The sequence below is a fragment of the Lepidothrix coronata genome, unplaced genomic scaffold (genome assembly GCF_001604755.1).
Source record: "Lepidothrix coronata isolate B3197 unplaced genomic scaffold, Lepidothrix_coronata-1.0 Scaffold112, whole genome shotgun sequence".
Lineage (NCBI taxonomy): Eukaryota > Metazoa > Chordata > Aves > Passeriformes > Pipridae > Lepidothrix > Lepidothrix coronata.
The window spans coordinates 1,104,011-1,121,722 of record NW_016690292.1 but is presented as its reverse complement, the minus strand read 5'-3'; the positions used below and the strand labels follow the sequence as shown (position 1 = coordinate 1,121,722).

Sequence of the window (17,712 nt, the reverse complement as noted above, 5' to 3'; positions counted from 1 at the left end):
TGATCACACTCACTGGTGGGTGATGGTTGTGCTGGAGACCCACAGAGGGGTGGTGTGGCTGTTACCTACTGGGTTTACAATGGCTACACCTCGTTCTATGCTGAAAGCAAACTTGAAAAAAACATATTTTTTTCACGATAAAATGGCATAAGGAGTATAAATTAAGATTTGGTAAGGTGTAGACACAGGATGATGAGAATTGGGCTGGGTGACATAATCTCTGGGGGAACCTGGTGTCCACCAGCAGCTGTGTGGCTGCCACAGCACAGACACATGGAAACAGGACACAGACAACTTCAAAGCTCACTTACGATTTACTGAGCTGCCCACATCTGTTCCAGTAGCTGTTGCTTACTTTAATTACTGGGGAGTGAGCCAACTGCTCTGTGAAGTCTGCATAGCAACACGAAGCTGTTGGGGATAAAACAAAGATTTTGAAATAAGGATTTTTTCTTTTTTTTTAATACTGTATTCGGACGACTCAAAATGTAAGATTAATCTGGTTTGGACCATAATATGGTAAAATCTTAGTGCTAACTAGGAGATGTACTCAAGCTCTGACATTTTTGGGTTTGGAAATAGCTGTGTGCTAGGTGAGGTGGACTGTCACCAACAGTGCTTTGTCAAGGTGTGCCCAGAGAGCCCCAAGAATTTTACCAGTGTTCTGCCAGACGTTATATCCCAAGAGATACTCACTTTGAAAACTATCAAACATAAACCAAATAGTTGAAAAAATGTAATAAGTACCGTACTTTTCTCCCAATAGAATTTTGATCTCAACCTTTCCCATTTCGTGTCTGCTACAATTAATTTTTATACTCAATCACAATAAACCAGATTCAGCTTTGCTCTAACCAATTTTAAGCAGATGGGATTAGAAGAGAGGCAAACTGCATCAGATTTTTAGAAGAAAAGAAATGAAGTCAATGAAGTTTTGCAGTTGACTTTGTTAAGACCCAGAATCTTACTCTTGGTTTGCATGCAGCAAAATGCCAATGAAGGAAGCTTTTCAAATACAATGTATACTGAATCTTACAAACTTTTGAGAAATTAGGGGAACTGCCAAAACAATTAGTGTGTACAACGCTGTGCTTCTCCACTATATTTGGCAAAAATTAAACCTCTCTTACATTTAGAGTACAGAGTGCACTCCTGCATATCTGACTCAGGACTTGGCTTCAGTTTTTGGGTGTCCCCTTCCAGGCATCCATATTTTTGGCAGGTGGATGACGTTATGACAGCAAAGAGGGTGACGGCAAACCTGAGCATTGTCCAGTTCTTTTTCCTGTATGGAGAGAAGTCTTTGTTTGTAACCTTTTCTCTAGGAGAAGCCATAACATGAAAATAAAGATTGCTTTTAAAAAGCTACATATATAATCAAGTAAAATATGTTCAGCAAAGATGCACACAGAAATATTAAGACACACATTAAGACATACATTCTCCTTCTTTCCTTATAACTGAACACTTACACTTTTGCTACTTAATTCTGAGGTGTGGTGGCAAGTGATAAAGGCCATCCATAGTTCAGGCTATTTATGAAAACTTGTTATAATTTTCAGTGTTTAAGAAAATTACTTTAAATTTCTTAGACTGACCTGAGTTATCTTTGAACCCTTCCAAGAGACATTTCTCTGCTTCACTCGATTTGACAAAAATATTGATGAGTTTTAAAATTTGCAGAGTTGTTTTACACACTTGAAAATTACACAACAAATACAGCTGCAAGTGAGCTAGTAGTGGTGAGCACTTGAGCTGGATAAATTACACTGATTACTTGTCTTTGTTGAAGATATGCTTATTTATAATTAAGAATCTGATCCACTGTTTTCTGCTTCTTTTGGTCAAAAATGCAAGATAAAAATGTTTTGTCTTTATGAATAAAATTTCTCTAAACACAGACTATATATTAGCCAGCTATACAGATAAATCTAGAACCTGTTACATAAATCAATGCAAAATTCTTTATATATGTTACTAATTTAACCCTTCATTCTTTAGTCAAATATTCCTGTTAACTTTTTGGAATAACTTTTCGGAATAACTTTTCCTGAATAAGGACTGCCATTCCTCTATGTACCTATACTTTTCAGATAGAAAGAACACAACAGATAGAGAAGAAGAAAACTGTCTCTTCAATTTCTCAGTAGTTTCTCACCTCTTCTATTGTCTTCCTGGGTGATACTTCTCCCTGGAACAGGAACACAGTAAAGTGCTTTTCTCATTTTCCACTTTATATACACACACCATCTGGCACCAGTGCTCCAGAATTTGTTTGCCCTGGAAGAGTTCCTTGACCCTTTGGAATGCTAACACAGATTTATCTCAAGAGCAGATGCAATGACCAGCACATAATGCCCTTTTATTGCTTGCAAACGTTGACATGATAAAGAGGAAAGTACAAATGGGGGTTAGGATTAGAAAAACAACAGCTCTCCTATAATCCAAATGCCACTAACCCCCCTGCCTGTTTTTTCAATGATTCCCTGTATTATTAATTATTAGATTAATTTCCACAACAGTTTCACGGGGCTCTTATCACTGATTCAGGCTTCACTGAATTCAAGACATTAAATTCTTCTTATTTCAACCTGACTGGCTTAACTTTTCCTATAGGTGTGATGGCTTGCCTCGTTACACAGTAATTTTACTGCCTCTCCTGGAAGATAGTCCAGGTCTCCTGATTCCCAGGTCTTTGCTCTTTCTTCACAAGATCCCTTCATAACCTGCTGCTGTTTACTCTGGTTGCTGTACCTGCCTCATATATGTACTTTACAGCCAGTGTCACAAGCACTACAAGAAACTGTTAATTGAGTGGCTTATAGTGGTTCTTGATGGGATTTCATTGGGAGATTTGCTTTCTGCAAAGAGGATTTGCATCTAAACATAAATCATGGTGTAAGGTAGACGTGGTGATGACAAATAGTTGCACTTACTTTCACAGATTGTCTTGTTGAGTACTGTAAAGAGCAGCACCACTCAGTACCTTGTGATTATTTAGATGCATAAGGAAAGCAGCATCTGTTGTTTTCCTGTTTTGAATAGAACACTGGCTTGTCAGATAATACTCTGGGGCCATTATTTACTAACCTTTTTTCTTGAAAATACAAACATTGGCACAATGGAAGTGTGGTATGATTCTCATTGAGCAAAATCACTGAGCATGATAACAAAACAACCTTTATAAGCTATAAGCACTGATTTCTATCCTAGTTCTAGGAAATGCCTCAAGGACAACGTCTTGCTGGCCTAAAAAGAGCCTTTTCCAGATCAGTGGAAACTGAGTGATATTTATGTTCCAGAAAGAATTTAATTAAGACAAGTTTAAAGAATGAATTTAATTAAGGCAAGTCTAAAAAGGCATAAAGTAACTATGGGAGAAACTGAAGTAAATCTAACGGCTTATTACCCACTCCTTCACCTCATGTGGCTCGATCTAGTGTTGGCTGAAATTCATGGAGTTCCTCGCTGCTTTGTAATGTGAGGGATTCGTGCCTGCTGCTCAGCACTTGGGTCTGTGTATTCATACAAAATAAAGCTCACTATATAATGTGAACATTCGCTTCCAACACTGGCATGGGTGGAGGGGCTGGCCAGCCTGGTGAAAAGCACAGGAGCAGCCCATGCTCTGTGCAGCACTGCCTGGTCTGAGGAAAATACCTGGACACGGGTAAGGTGTAACTGTGCCAGGAGGGCTCTTGTAATGCCTCTGCTTGCTGAATTGGCATACAAATTATATTAAGCTATAGGAAACTGGGATTGCTTTCAGCCTTTGAGTATGAGCCAAATGGGACCACTTGCTGGGAGATTAGGCAGAGTTTCTAGCAGCAGGAAGGAAAATTGTCATATGTTTGTGATTTCCCAGACTTGGCTCTGGTTAGCAATACATGTTAGGAGGCTCAGGCTAAGGAGCTTCTAGCTACACATCTTCATCTCCTGAGAAGGGAATCTCGATTGTTTATTCCTTAAGTATTCTCTGCTAGTTATTTTGTGTGATGTCTTACACTGGGAAATTTGTTCAAGGAAGTTTCTTACCCCTTCCTATACTTGAATGGGTCATTTCTCTTTATTTGTTAAAATTGAACTTCTTTTCAAGTGCTCAGTGATATTCATGTACTTTTAAGACTCCTATTGCCATTTAATTTTAACTTTAACCAGTATCCTGTAAATTCTATTAATCTTTTCAAGAGCTAAAGCATGCTTGATGTTAAGGTATCACCACAGACAGCAATTCAGGCACCACAACAATGAACTATCATCTGATGATCTAATTGATACTGGCCAGTGATAGTAGTAAAAGGGTGCATCTATTCCAAAACCACAAACACTGCTATACGAGGTCTCAAGAGCCATCTAACCTGAGCAACTTCCTTCTAGCACGAGCCATTAGCAGAAAATAAGGGAAAAATGTTTAGAAAAATCAGGCTAGTAGCTAACTTCCCAGCTTCTGGCAATCAGTTTAGTAACTGTGTCAACTGACATCTCCCAACTCAGCAGAGCGATTCCTCTTTTGTGAGTCAGATCTCTTTAATGACTGCAGGAAGCTTTCAGGGTTTCATATTCTCGGTAAATCTGAAAAGCCGATGTGGTTAAGGGAAAAATTGTTTGCGCTTCCAGCCAGTGACAATTGCCAGATCCATTTCCCTTCTTGGCATCCTGAAAGTGTAACAGTGTGACTGGAGGGAGGCTGAGTTTCAGGAGTGTAAATTAGAGCATTTGGCCTGTTATAGCTTTATTAGACGTGGCAATGTGTGCTAATGAAATTAATCTGTTTGTTCCTCATGTCTCAGCGTGAGCCTGCATGCTCAGAGGTTGGAAGTGTTTTTCTTGTTAACTGTAACAAGAAATGTAATTAGGAGCATGGGTTGTTATCTAATTTAGCGAAGCTCTTTTGCAGAACTGCTTTTAAAGTTGCAACAAGGGCACATTATTTGATGATCAGTTAAGTATATAACCTTGACTTTCATTATCTTAGACTTTAGAACTAAGAGTTCATCTTCACAAGTCCCGGTTGAATGTATCATGTCACAAGTCAAGCTGAATGCCAAGGGAGACACTCCAGATGGATTCAGTCTGGCACTTCTGACTATGGAAAAAAACCAACTGAGGTCAAATCTTAATGCTACTGAATTTGAGGTGTGATTTGTTTCTGTTCACTTCAGTGGGGCTGGGATTTCTCCTTTTATTTTCTCGGCGTAAGGAATACTTCACGGAACAAAGTAAGTCTTACTTGCTTTGTTTGAGTATACAAATGTTGCTGAGCTAGTTCTCCACCAGGGCACAGGAATGACAAAAGCACCAGTAATTTTATATAACCGAGAGAGTGAGTCAGTGGGGGGAAAAAAAAGCAGATAGTTTTGTGAATAGTAGGTTTTAAAAGAAATCACAACCCAAACAACAAAATTAGAATTGCAAAAGTGTCATTTTAAGCCCCACGTTAGGTTTTTCAAAATTAAAGGGGACAAAAATCTACTTATTTCAGCTTATTACTGAGTTGAAAGTACCTCTTGAAAGCACAACAGAACGCTCTTCCTTTGCCCTAGTCTTTCATTTGCCTTTCACATTCTGCTGGGCTGTTACTGGGAGGTTCCTCGAACCACTACCAATTACTGTTAGTTTTTCTACAAAGCAGGGGCTTTGGTTTGGGTAGCTGCTGACTGTGTTGTGTGATGGGGGCTCTCACAAGTGACAAAGAAAATCTGGGTCCTGTTTTACCTGTACTCCAGAAATAACCAACTGCAATCTTGTTTCTTATTCAGACTATTAATATTTGAATGAATTTTCTACAGTCATTTAGGAAAGATGACTTTCTTCTTAGGGGATTATAAACACTATTTTTTTAATTTAAACTTATGGATATTAATTATTTGTGTAGAGATGATGCCTAGATGTCCATGTGTAAAGCTGTGATGTAGTGTTTTAAAGTACTTGGTGCCAATACTGGATTCTGGATGGCCACATCCCACAGCCCCCTGATTCTGTGCTGCCCCTTTCCCTCCACTGCCCTGGCACAACCCACAGGGTGTTGTGCACCCAACCCAATGGGGAAGATGATCCAGCAAAAAGAATTCCTGCACTCCTCCCTGCCCCCAGTGTTTCTGGCCAAATCAATTGCCCCATTCAGTTTAAAACACAGCTGTACAAGATTTGTGGTGCTGGGAGGCAGAAGGTGGTGTATCCCAATGAGAGAGACAAACAGGGGAGGGCAGGACTGGCAGTACTTTCAGTCAGAACTGCCAACCTCTGAGCCCCATTGTGTTAGCATTCTGTGTTGGTTTTTTAAATTGTTTTGTTGAACACCTTGTAATCAAAACGAAGAGCCGACAGATCTACAGAGAAAACAAATAATGCAAGCACAAGGTAACAGTGAGATCACGCTGGTCAACATATTAAAAGGCAGTGACTGGAAACCACCAAGTGAGTCATTGCTGAGCTTTTCCTGTTAGTACCACTGCAGGCATGAATGTTAAGGAGGACACAGCTGAGGTCCACGTTGTGTCTCTGTGACTCCCATACATGCCATATTGGTACTAGATAGTTTGACTCACTGTCCTGTGATGAATCTGTGGTTAGAAAATTGTCCACGACACTCATGAAACAGGTATTTTTTTACTCTGTACCTTTATTTACATAGTCATCTCTCTCTCTGCATCCCTCAAATGGCTCTGGTCCCTGTTGTACCAGCTGAGGATTGTTTTCACTTCCAAATCCCTTTCAGTTTATCTGTGCTCTCTCTGTCTGTTCTCTTTCAATGGAGACACATTAAGTCTCTACAAGTGTCCTGGTGCCAGTCTCCACCTCACACCTCTTGGATTTCCATGGCTTGCAGTCTTGTATTTGTCATCTATTTGGGAGGTGTTTCCAAAAGTAACAGTTCAACTAAGTGTAATCCTCCCCTGGGCCCTTCCTAAAACTCACCTTTGTTTGGGTGACAAAGAGAGGGTGACAACAGTTAGGATCTGATGCCACTCCTGCTGGCCGGTATCTTTCCCTTCCCCACTCGTGCTTCTCTTTTCGGACCTTTCAGAAATATGCACGAATAAACACATTTATGTGCATATGTAACTTCTCCTCTGTTAACACCTGGGGGTAACAGCCCTACTGTGGCAATTGCTGTACAAAAAACCCCAAGCTGACAGTGAAAGCAGCACATTCACAGGTCTCTTCTCTCTTTAAAACTACAATGTGGTTGATGATCTTTTATTGCTAAGAAGTGCTGTTAAGCACTATTGCACTAAGCTCTCCCTAAATCTCACAGCCATACTTTTAACTTCTGTTACATATTTGCACATTTATATCTTCTACTTCCTTACCAGATGCAAATATGATACCAAAACCAAGGTTAGAGCAGTGCAAAGCTGGCACTTTGACATAGTGCATCACTGCAAACAAGGATATATGTCCTTCATGATGAAGAAGGAAAAGAACTATTGGAAAGCAAATCATATACAGTTATGACTGGAATTTTGTTATATTTAGATCTAGTAATTGCCATTCAAATTAACTGCCATCCAGTTAGTTTACTTCGTTATTCTGTCCCTAAGACTGACTAATAGTGGCAGTTTCCAGTGAAGATCCACTGGATTAATATATGGTATAATATACTTTTATGAAAAAACCTGCTTGCAAGAAATTTCTTCCTAATCCTCTTGAATTCCTTAATGTTTAGCTTGTGCCTTGAAACATGACTGTTTATAACCTTCCTGTAAAAAATCCTCGTGTAACTGTAAGTATTTTTATTGATTGCACAAATGTCTAATGCAGACCTCCTCAAAGAGCAGACCTCACTAAATCCTGCCTAGATTGTGTCAAGGTCCCAGATTTACTAATTCTCCTGCATTCTTTTGGAAAATCCTGCATTTCTTACCATTTCTCTGGAGCTTAGAGGTGATGATGGGGAGCTATACTCTGTGGCTGCAGACCTCAGCTGTGCAGGCATCACTCATTGCTTGGCCAGCCTGGCAGGGCTGGGATGAGGTTCTTGAACTGTGCTGAACAAAATGCTGCCTCACTCTGTAAAGAGTAATGGATTAGTCTCAGTCAAAGCTTTGCCCAGCACGTCTTGCTGGGCTCTGTAGGACTACCTTTTTACCCTTGTTTTTTGTTTTGCTTATAACTGGTATTCTCTAGTTGTGTCGTGCTGGTTGTTTTTTATTTGTGAATCTTGAAAAAAGAATGCTGTCACGGGGGAGGGGGAAGTTAGAGAAGCATCCAGGAGTCACGGCACTGACGTGCAGCCTCTGTAATTACTTGTCATTACTGACATTCTACGCAGGTCCAGCACAACGTGCCGCAGTGCCGTGCTGTCTTCCTGCCTGACTGCACAGTGCCAATTGCCAAACATTAGTATTCCAGTGTAAGGCCCAAAACTTGTCTGTGAATACCATTAGAACTGGGCCACTGACAGAAGGTGCTTGACAGACTCACATGCAGAACAACCAAAGACATTTCCTCTGTCTCACGCAGAGCAGAAATACCGAGAGCGAAGGTTGTGTGCACGGTGTGAGCGGAATGACAAATGACAAGTCGTGGTGATATACTTGTTTGGTGGCATTAATGATGCAGTTCTGCCTTGGAAACAGCGGAAACAGGTGATCAGATGGGGTTTGTGTGGCACCAGTTTTGCCAAACGTTCGAATTTAATAGGAATTCAAATGATTAAGTGAAGTACTTCATTTTTAAGAGGAAATTCTCTTGCTCAGCAGCATCCTAACGACTTTTAGCATTTTCTATCCTATTTGGCATAAAGAGGTTTTAACCTCACAGCTTCAGGCTGCATATCTCTATTCCAGCTCCAGGAATTATTGCTGTAGCTGTGTGCTCGGCAGTCATAAAAATGTTGCAGATGAATTTATATCTTTTCAGAAAACATTATGGGATAAGCTGGACTAGACTCTGTGTTCTGCCTTACCAAAGTCTCTTTAAACCAGCTAGAGAAGAATGGAAGGGAACTCTTCCTGATAGCATAATTCCTTCTGAATCAGAAGGGCATGCTGAGACATTCTTTGAATGGAGAAAGTGGAAGGTGGAAGCCAGGGAAGGAAATATCTGGAACTGCAGAGAGAAACTGCATTAATTGAGTATCAGCACGTGAGCTACACAGGCTCTCTGTGGTCCCCTGCTCTGTGTTGGGCAGTCTGGATAACACAAGAATCATAAGAATATAAGCCTTTATTAATTACTCTTCTGACAAACACCATGGGCATTGGCGTGGCATCACACCACGCTCTGCCTTGTTCATCTGTGCCCCTTCTCCCTGCCAAGCCTCTCATGATTCGTTTACTTTTATTTAAAGCTGGAAAAAAAAAAAAGTTCAGAAAACTAGCTCATATGGAAAAGAAAAATCAGGTCACTCAGACTGGGCTGCAGATTCAGGTCATACTCAGTGACGAGTTTGAATGGAAAAACTATGGGAGAACCAGTAAAATGAGTATTTTTCCTATTCCGTCAACATGAAACCTCACTGTTCTTTCATTTCAAAAATATCGGAAAGACATTTTGAGTCCAAAATACTAAACAGGGATTAAACAGAGAAGGAAATATGCCAGAAGCAAACCAAATGCAATCTTTTCACAAGTAAAATGCCCTATTAACCCCCAAATGGCTTTTTGATTTGTGGAGATGAAAGAGATTTTTAAAGTTTTTGATTAAAATATGGAACCAGAAGGCAATTATTTGCAATTCTGTCTAAAACAAACAACTGAAATTTGTTTTTAATATGTTTATTTTTTTTAATACTTTAGACAGGTAATGTTATTCAAATCCTCATTGTGACTTTTCTTCCTTTCTTCCTGCATGAATTCCTTTCTGGCACATGCAGCGAAGAGGTGTGAGCCAGTGCAAGGTGTCCCACAGGCCATAACCAACAGATGACTAATTGGCATCTATGTTGCAATAGGGCAAAGATCCAGCCAAATTATGATGAGGCACTGTGCCATCCTAATAGACTCCCACTAACGAGGATGCCAAGATTCCATAAATTTGCATTATTTACATTTAGTTAGAGCAGGATTCCCAGCTGGGAAGTTCCACATGGTTGTCCATCCCTATCATATACAATTATGAGGGAAAAAGATCTCTGTGACTAAACCAGCATCCTGAAATAGTTTTTAGCAAGCATTTAAATACTCTTAATAAGTACTTAATAATGCTCCCACTCTTCTACCTCAATAAATCGTTGGGAAGTGTATTTTTGTTGTCTGTCTCTGTACAAAATTAATAAAAAATTTATACATCAGGTTTCCTGGTTGAAGATGCATAAGGCTTTTCAGCACTTATAAAAGGGAGAAGGAGTTGTTTTTTCTGCAGCAGCAGCAAGGTTCCTGGCTATGTAATGGTGAAAAAAAAAAAAAAGGCAACTTTGAAGTTGCTTTTGTGAAAAACGAATGCAGAAACTGGTAACTTAAACCCTCAGGAAATAATTTGCGAAGACAAAAATGCCGAGAGGGTGTGAATTACTGAGATGAAACACAAGATGATGATATGTGCTCTGGTTACTCCTCAAGGTAATGAATCTCTGAAGGTTTGTCTTTTCTACCGAGAAGATGGTGAACCACACCTCAGTGTGCCCCACAGTAAGTGTGCTGTAGAGCTTGGTGGCGCAGCTGGTGAATGTTTCCCTGCAGGTTTGAGCTCCTGTGGTGGGATGGGGGATGCTCCAGTCACCCCAGCACTGCGGGGCCTGGGGCTTGGATCCCACTGCATCCTGCTGGAGGAACAGTGTGGCATTTTCCCCATGCTACCGACTACGGGTGGCACCACCGGGAAGGTCCTGTGCCCACCCGACGTTCTTAGGGGCAATTAAGAGTTTATTGTCAGGGAAACCAAATGCTGCTGGACACCCGAGCTGATCCTGGATCATGATGATGGGGGCAGCACGACGCACAGAAAGTTCCACCGGAACATGAGGAAGAACTTAACTGTGCAGGTGACCGTACACTGGAGCAGGCTGCCCAGAGAGGGTGCGGAATCCCTCAGTGGAGATATTCCAGAACCGTCTGGACGCAATCCTGTGCCACGTGCTCTGGGACGACCCTGCTTGAGCAGGGAGGTGGGACCAGATGAGCCACTGCGGTGCCTTCCAACCCGAAACATTCTGTGATTCAGAGTCACGGAACGACGGAATCACTGAATGGGTCAGGCTGGAAGGCACCGCAGGTCCCCCTCCCAAGCAGAGTAGTTCCAGAGCACGTGGCACGGGATTGCGTCCAGACGGTTCTGGACTATGTCCACTGAGGGAGACTGAGATCCTGTGGGGCACAAACGCTGCCCTCACGCCGGGGTGACACTCCCGCATGCTGCATCCTCAACCCGCGCCTCCCAGCCTCCTCCTGCGAGGCAGCCCTGGCATGGGCGCAGAGCCCGTGCCGCACGGAGCCGCCCGGGTAGCCCGTGGCCTGCGGGGTGTCCCCGAGGTGTCCCCGGCTCTGCCCCGGCTCCGTGCGCGGCCCCCTCTCGCCCCTCGGCGGCCCCGCCGCCCTTCCTCCCTCAGCGCCCCCGCGTCTCGCTCCTCCTCCCGCGGCTCTCGCGATAGCCGGCGGCGCGCGGGGCGGGGGGGGCGGCGCCGCGGCGGGCGCGCTCGCTGAAAGGCGGCGGGAGCGGGAGCGCGCGGCATGTCCGCGCCCGCGCGCCCCGCGCGCAGGTGCCCGCGGCCGCCGCGCCGCCCCGGCGCTCCGTGACCGCCGCCCGCCCCGCCATGGGCGCCCGGCCGGGCCGCCGCCGCTGAGCGGGAGCAGCAGGAGCAGGAGGAGGAGGAGGAGGAGGAGAAGCCGCCGCGATGAGGAAGGGCCGCTCTCGGGGGGACAAAGCGGCGCCGCCGCCGCCGGCGCGGAGGGAGCCCGGTCGGGCGGTGTCCGGCAGCGCGGCGGAGCGCAGAGCCGCCCTGCTGGGGGGCGGCGGCAGGAAGGAGCCGGAGGACTCCCGGGCCGCGGGGGCGCCGGAGCGGGTAAAGCCGGGACGCGGGGCGGGGGTCGCGTTGTTATGGAGACGCGCCCCGCGTGGCGGGGCCGCTGTCCCGGGCCGGGCCGGGATCCCGGCGCGGGGAGCGGGCGCGGGGCGGGAGCGGCGGCGGCGCTCGGTGCGGCGGCATCCCCCGGGAATCCTCGCCCGCCGCTCCCGCAGGTTGGTGCCCCCGGAGCAGGGAGGGGTGGCGGCGGTGCCGTGTCGGTGCTGCCGGCGTGGCGTGAGCGAGCGGTGCGGGAGCCGCGGTGCGCCCGTGAAGGAGCGAGGGAGGATGCGGTGAAATCGAGCCTCTCTTACGTGCCTGCTGGTATTAACAATTACAGAATACGTCTTTCTAGTAACCCTCTGTAGGTCACTCCTAGTCGCGGCGATAATTATGATGCGTTTCCCAGCATTTTTTAGGGCTCAGTTCCAGAAGTGGTTTATTTAGGAAACGTACCGTACCTTTGCAGGTACTTGAAAATGCGTAGGCTTGATACATGTGAGAGGGTGTAAGTTCAATACATCCTCTCTCCTGTTTCATCCCCCCAAAAAATAGGATCCACTGATTGCTGCTTAGGGTTTCTGGGCGTGAGATACTGAAGACCTCCTAACCCAAAGTTTAGGATTGTTAACACTTTGTTTTGGTGTGTTTTGATATTCCTAGTTTTACAAGTGAGAAAAACGAGGGATGACACTTAGCAGTTTAAAAATGTAGGTGATAATTAATGCTATTTTTTTTTATTTGAGGAGTAGGAGGAAGTGTCACAAGTATGAAGATTCCCAGGATTCAGTAATTCATTGCTTTGTTTTGCCGTATTTTGGACAAAAGCGAAAAACTAGGTTCTTTGTCAAAAAGGTGTCTTAAATTTACGTTGTTGCACAGGTTCATGCTATTTTAAAAATAATTTCTTGAGTTTTTTTTTTCTAGGAAAGCTGCATTACGTTGCCTTCAATTATAGGAGACTTGTATTTTGTCTTTGAGTAGTATTTGTCTTGGATATCTTTTGAATATATATTTCTCAGACTGGGCCCTGGAAGAAGAAAACTCTCTTATTTTATTCTCTAGTGCCTTGTTAATCCAGGTGGTTGATAGATAGATGCTGCTCCTTTTATCCCTTCCTGGAACAATTAAAGAATGCAAAGATCCTTATTCAGGAAAAAGAAAATAACCCTGAAATCAGAAGAGGTGACTTAGTACCTTCCCAGCTGCCCATTAAAGGAAGAAATTTGTAGAGTTATTGCTAAGTGCAGTGACAAGGTGTTTGTTGTACTGTTGTGCTGTTTTGACGTGTTGTTTGTGACACTGACGTGGAAATGGAAGGAAATTATTTCCGTCCTTGGTAGTTGTGAACTGAACTTACAAATCGGGCACACAGAACATGCCACGTATCGCGCAGTCTACTGAACACTTGGGAAGCTTCACCAAAACAACATCACCACTGCAAACCTGGGAAGGCTTCGAGTTCAGAAATGGTGGGTTTTGAGATGCACAAGGCTTTTTAATGGGAGATAGTGCCAGTTTGTTTTTAGCTTGGGTGCCTTGACTAGGACCTGATGTGACCTGTAGGAGCAAATCTTTCCATGCTGGCAGTTATTTGGTGTGATGGAGTCTTTGAGGAGTTTTTCAGCTAAAGTTAAGAAGACTTCTACCCATCCTGTCTGAGGTGCCCTCCAGCCTTTAAGGAGAACCCCTCATCCCCTTTTGTCTTTAATTTGATGTTTTGTAAATGTGGTAAACAACTGGAAATAAATGGATATGTTGGACAAATGTAATAAACGGGACAAACTCAGCGTTTCTGTCTTTAATATCAATAATACATTATTTCTTTAAACATCCATAGGTGAGAGTGTGGATGTGGTAAAAAGGGCCTTCTGAGATGCAGAATGATACTCCATTTCCTCTGATCCAGCCTGTAGCTTGACAAGTATTTCCTTTGGGGCCACTTCTGATTTAAGTAGCCCAATTGTTTCCAAGCCTGTAACATGCCCTCAGCTGTGCCAGTGCAACAGTGTGCACAGCTGCAGGGAAGGTTCAGAATTAAATTCACATTTCTTTGTTTGCCGTACATTTGCACAAGTTTGTGGTTGGGAGAGGCTAAGCTACTCTAGTGTTGAGGGGAAAAAAAAAAAGTCCTTATCAAACTGTGACTGCAACAGTTAATCATGGTACTGACCTTTAGGCCTTCAAAAATCTGGTCCTTTGCTGTGCTTTGCTTATAGTTCCGATGTACATGCGATTAATGTTTTCACTTTTTTATGAGTTACGTAAGAATGTAAGAATTACTGTACTTGGTCATATTAAAGATCCCTCTCACCCAGTATCCTGCCTCTCCCAGCTGCCAAAAGCAGATGCTTGGAGAAGAGTATAGTGTGTATTGAGGAAATGCCTCTCCCAGCCTCCAGTAATTTGTGGCTCACAGGTTTCCGGAACTAGAGGTGATGTTTGTTTTTAGAGCCCCCAGTGTGTTTTTTCTTCTGTGAATTTGTCCAATCAGTATTTGAAGCCGTGTATGCTTGTAGCATCCACAACATCCTGTGGCCGAGTTGCAAGGCTCAAACACATTTTGTGTGGAAAAAACACTTATTTTTGTTTGTTTTTAAACTTTCTGCCTGCTTGGTTTCATGCCTTGTTTGTTATTTCTTATGTTGGAAGAGGCAGTGAAAAAGAGGATCCATGTTATTCTGCATGGCTTGTGGGTTGATGACTTTTTCTTTCATTTACCATCCCTTGTTTGTGACTACTCCAGGGGTGTTTTAGAAAGAAGTGGCTCCATTCCTTTCATTGCCCTTGCTGTGTTATTTGCATCTCCTGCTAATGTGTTCCTGATTGGAGACAGTGATGCAGGAATTGGAGGAACAGGGCTGAGTTACAATAAGCAGGACTGGCTACAGTATTTCAGTGTATGCCACCCTGTAAACTTCTAGAGTATATTGGGTTTTATTCTTTAATCTTCTGCTTGCTTTTTCTTGATGGTCGTTAAGCAGTGAGTTGGCACTTCTGTGGAACTATGATAATTCCACAATCACTCTTTTAAGAGGTAATAACTAGTTCAGAATTTGTCATTGTCTATGTAAATTTAGGGTTTTTTTAATACTGTTCCTCACTTTATATTTATCTACATTTAATCTTATCTGATACTTTACAGCCCACTTGAGCAGTATCATTAAGGTCTTTAGATCTTTGGCCATTGCTTTTGCAACCTTGAATAACTTTAAGCATTGTCAGCAAACTCTGTCATGTAAGTGTTAAGCCTTGTTGCTAGATTTTGCTTTAAAACATGCAAGGTGTTGATCCCAGAAAAGGTCCTTGTGGGGCCCCACTGGTGACCCTTCTTTTTTGGGGGAAAAAGACCCATTGTTCCAACTTATTTCCTGTTAATCAGTTATTAATTCATAATTGAATTGTCCTTCTTATCTTGTGACAGTTCAGTTTCATTGAGCGACGGCGTCTTTGTCAAACACAGCCCACTTGGATTTCTGCAAAAGATCAGCTTAATCATCAAATGTTTGCTGACTACACTGAAGGAGAAAAATGGGAAGTTGAGGTGAAAGTGGTCGTTTCTTATGAATGTCAGCCACCCTCATCCAGGGACGTGTTTCAAGCATTAGGCTGTTTCCATTTCACGCTTACGTAATTACTTTGAGACATCGTGATATTTATAGTGAAAGACTTCACATGGATCATAGCCAGTATTTGTCAAGGTGTGCTTTTATTTACATTTTTGTACTTCAGGTGGAAGACAAAGTTCTCATAGAAAAGAGTCTTCACTTTCTAGAAGAGTTGACTATAGGGGGTTATGATGGAAGTGTACATGGTTAGGGTAGGTCTAGAGGGGGTAGGTAGGGGAAGCAGTTGCTGTTTGCTACTATCAAGCAAGGACTCAGGCTTTAAATGAGGTAGATCGTCATGCAAAAGGCAGTGCATGTATTTTTTATTTTTTTTCCCCCCAAAGGATGTAATAGATGCAAAAATCATTCGGAGGAGGCGATTAGGAGCGAAGATAATTAAATAGGCAGATGGAATCCACTGAGGAAAACACCTGAGATTAACTACCAATTAGGAGAACGCTGGCATTGGGCAAATGCATGATGCTTCCCTTTCCTTGTCTGTAGGGAATGCCTTTGCTATTTTTACAAGTTTTTTTTGCATGAAGAGTGGGTGTTAACCTGCCCCTAACAAATCTAAATCCTATCTTCTTCTGAATGCAGGGGGAGAATAAACAGATAGAAGGAGAGCTGAAGCATAGTGACAGGTCTGGGGGGATGAAGGTTGAGAATCCAAAGAGTAAAAATAGAGAATATTGAACACTGAGTATCCCTGAATGGCATTTCCTGCTCTAAAGGCATGCAGGGAACTAGTCAGTGGTACCCAGGGGTGCCTTGCTCAGAGATGTGACAAGGTGAGGGAACAGAAACAGATCTCATGCTTCTCAGCATTTTCCCCTCACTTCCTGCAGCTTCCTGCTCCTCTTGGTGTGGATGGCCAGGAAAAGATTTATGAGTAAATTCCATGACTTTGTGGTTTTGTTGGTTAATAAGAGGTGAAGGGGGAAACAGTAGTGGAATCTCAACAAGCAGTCCAGGGGGCTGGTAGAGGGACTGCAAGTTGTAGAGGGAGGATTTTGGGTTGGATGGACCATTTGTCATATATAAAGTTTAACTCAGCTGCTGCTGCTTAAGAGCTGGACTGAAATGTTGCCAAACCTGGAGGCTCCCCTGCTGCATTTCTGTTTGTTGTATGGGAAATGTTCAGCTGATGCCAACAGACTATCTCCAGTTGTAAATTTTGATGTGCCTGAAGAAGGGAGATCTATGTTCCCCAGTCAGTACATTTAGTAATTTCTCCACTGGATAGAAAGTGTTTCCTGAGCTTTGAACAAGGTAACTCACTGACTAACAATCAAATAATTTAACAATTACAGTCCCTTGGAACTGTAGTGCTACAAATTTTCTGAGAGTAGCAAAAGTATTCCCTTTTCTCCACCTGAGTTTGAAACTTTGTAGATCTACACGTCCCCAAACCAAAATGGGTTGCTGAGGTTATGCAGTGTGATCTCCCCACGTGTGCCCTTTGTGGAGCTTTCGTGAAAAATAAATTAAAACATCTCTCTTAGAAATTGATCTTATCTTAGCCTTAGATTGTGGTGTGTCTGTCACCTCCTCTGAAAGCTCTGCCAATGTTTAATTATTCCCGCAGTTAGAAAACGAAATGACATCTTATTTCAACACGTGCTTTGTCTAATGTCCAACTTTCAGCTGTGGAATATGCCTATGCTAGCTCAGGCAGTAAAAATTCTCTACTATCTGATCTCTTTTCCATGTAGAAGTATTTGAAATGTAAAAGCAAGCTTTGCTTGGAACAGAAGACACAGAGTCCTTTTGCTTCTAGAACTTTGTGCTTTCTTCCCCCCGATTGCTCTTGGAGTGTGTGCCAAAAATAGGTAGTTTTCTGGCAGCAATCTGGAATAGTGTGATCACAGACAGGGTTGCTTCTACACTATTGTTTGGTACTTGTCTTTTTACAATTTTGGGGATTGCATTACCACACTTGGGTGTGTCATCTGAGAGAGGGTTTTGTAACATTATGCATATGTGGATATTTCTACTCCATACATGAGTAAAATCATGCAAATTGGTCCAAAAGTACTTATAAGCAATAGGTTAGAAAGCTTATTCCACCTTTCAAGTTGTTGTTATATTTTGATTTTTTAAATTTTTTTTTTTTTTTTTTTTTTTTTTTTTTTTTTTTTTTGGGGGAAAAAAAAAAGA

The 17,712-nt window shown here is 42.9% G+C and overlaps 2 protein-coding genes across 6 annotated transcripts in view; one reads left to right on the top strand and one right to left on the bottom strand.

Moving 5' to 3' along the window:
* The window catches only part of LOC108502160 (riboflavin-binding protein), an 11,964-nt gene extending 9,741 nt beyond the window's left edge, over positions 1–2,223 (bottom strand). For both annotated transcript variants that reach the window (XM_017824782.1, XM_017824781.1), the window contains exons 1-3: positions 2,159–2,223; positions 1,131–1,285; positions 312–411 (exon numbers count right to left, since the gene is read on the bottom strand). In XM_017824782.1, the coding sequence (XP_017680271.1) occupies positions 312–411; positions 1,131–1,269 (239 nt within the window). In that variant the 5' untranslated portion in view covers positions 1,270–1,285; positions 2,159–2,223. The remainder of the gene's footprint in view (positions 1–311; positions 412–1,130; positions 1,286–2,158) is intronic.
* Positions 2,224–11,740: 9,517 nt separating this feature from the next.
* The window catches only part of MAST2 (microtubule associated serine/threonine kinase 2), a 192,297-nt gene continuing 186,325 nt past the window's right edge, over positions 11,741–17,712 (top strand). For 3 of the 4 annotated variants that reach the window (XM_017824607.1, XM_017824606.1, XM_017824614.1), the window contains exon 1: positions 11,762–11,944. In XM_017824607.1, coding sequence (XP_017680096.1) covers positions 11,777–11,944 — 168 coding nt within the window. In that variant the 5' untranslated portion in view covers positions 11,762–11,776. Of the gene's footprint in view, positions 11,945–17,712 lie in introns of all 4 variants that reach the window. The other variant, XM_017824605.1, reaches the window with a different exon arrangement.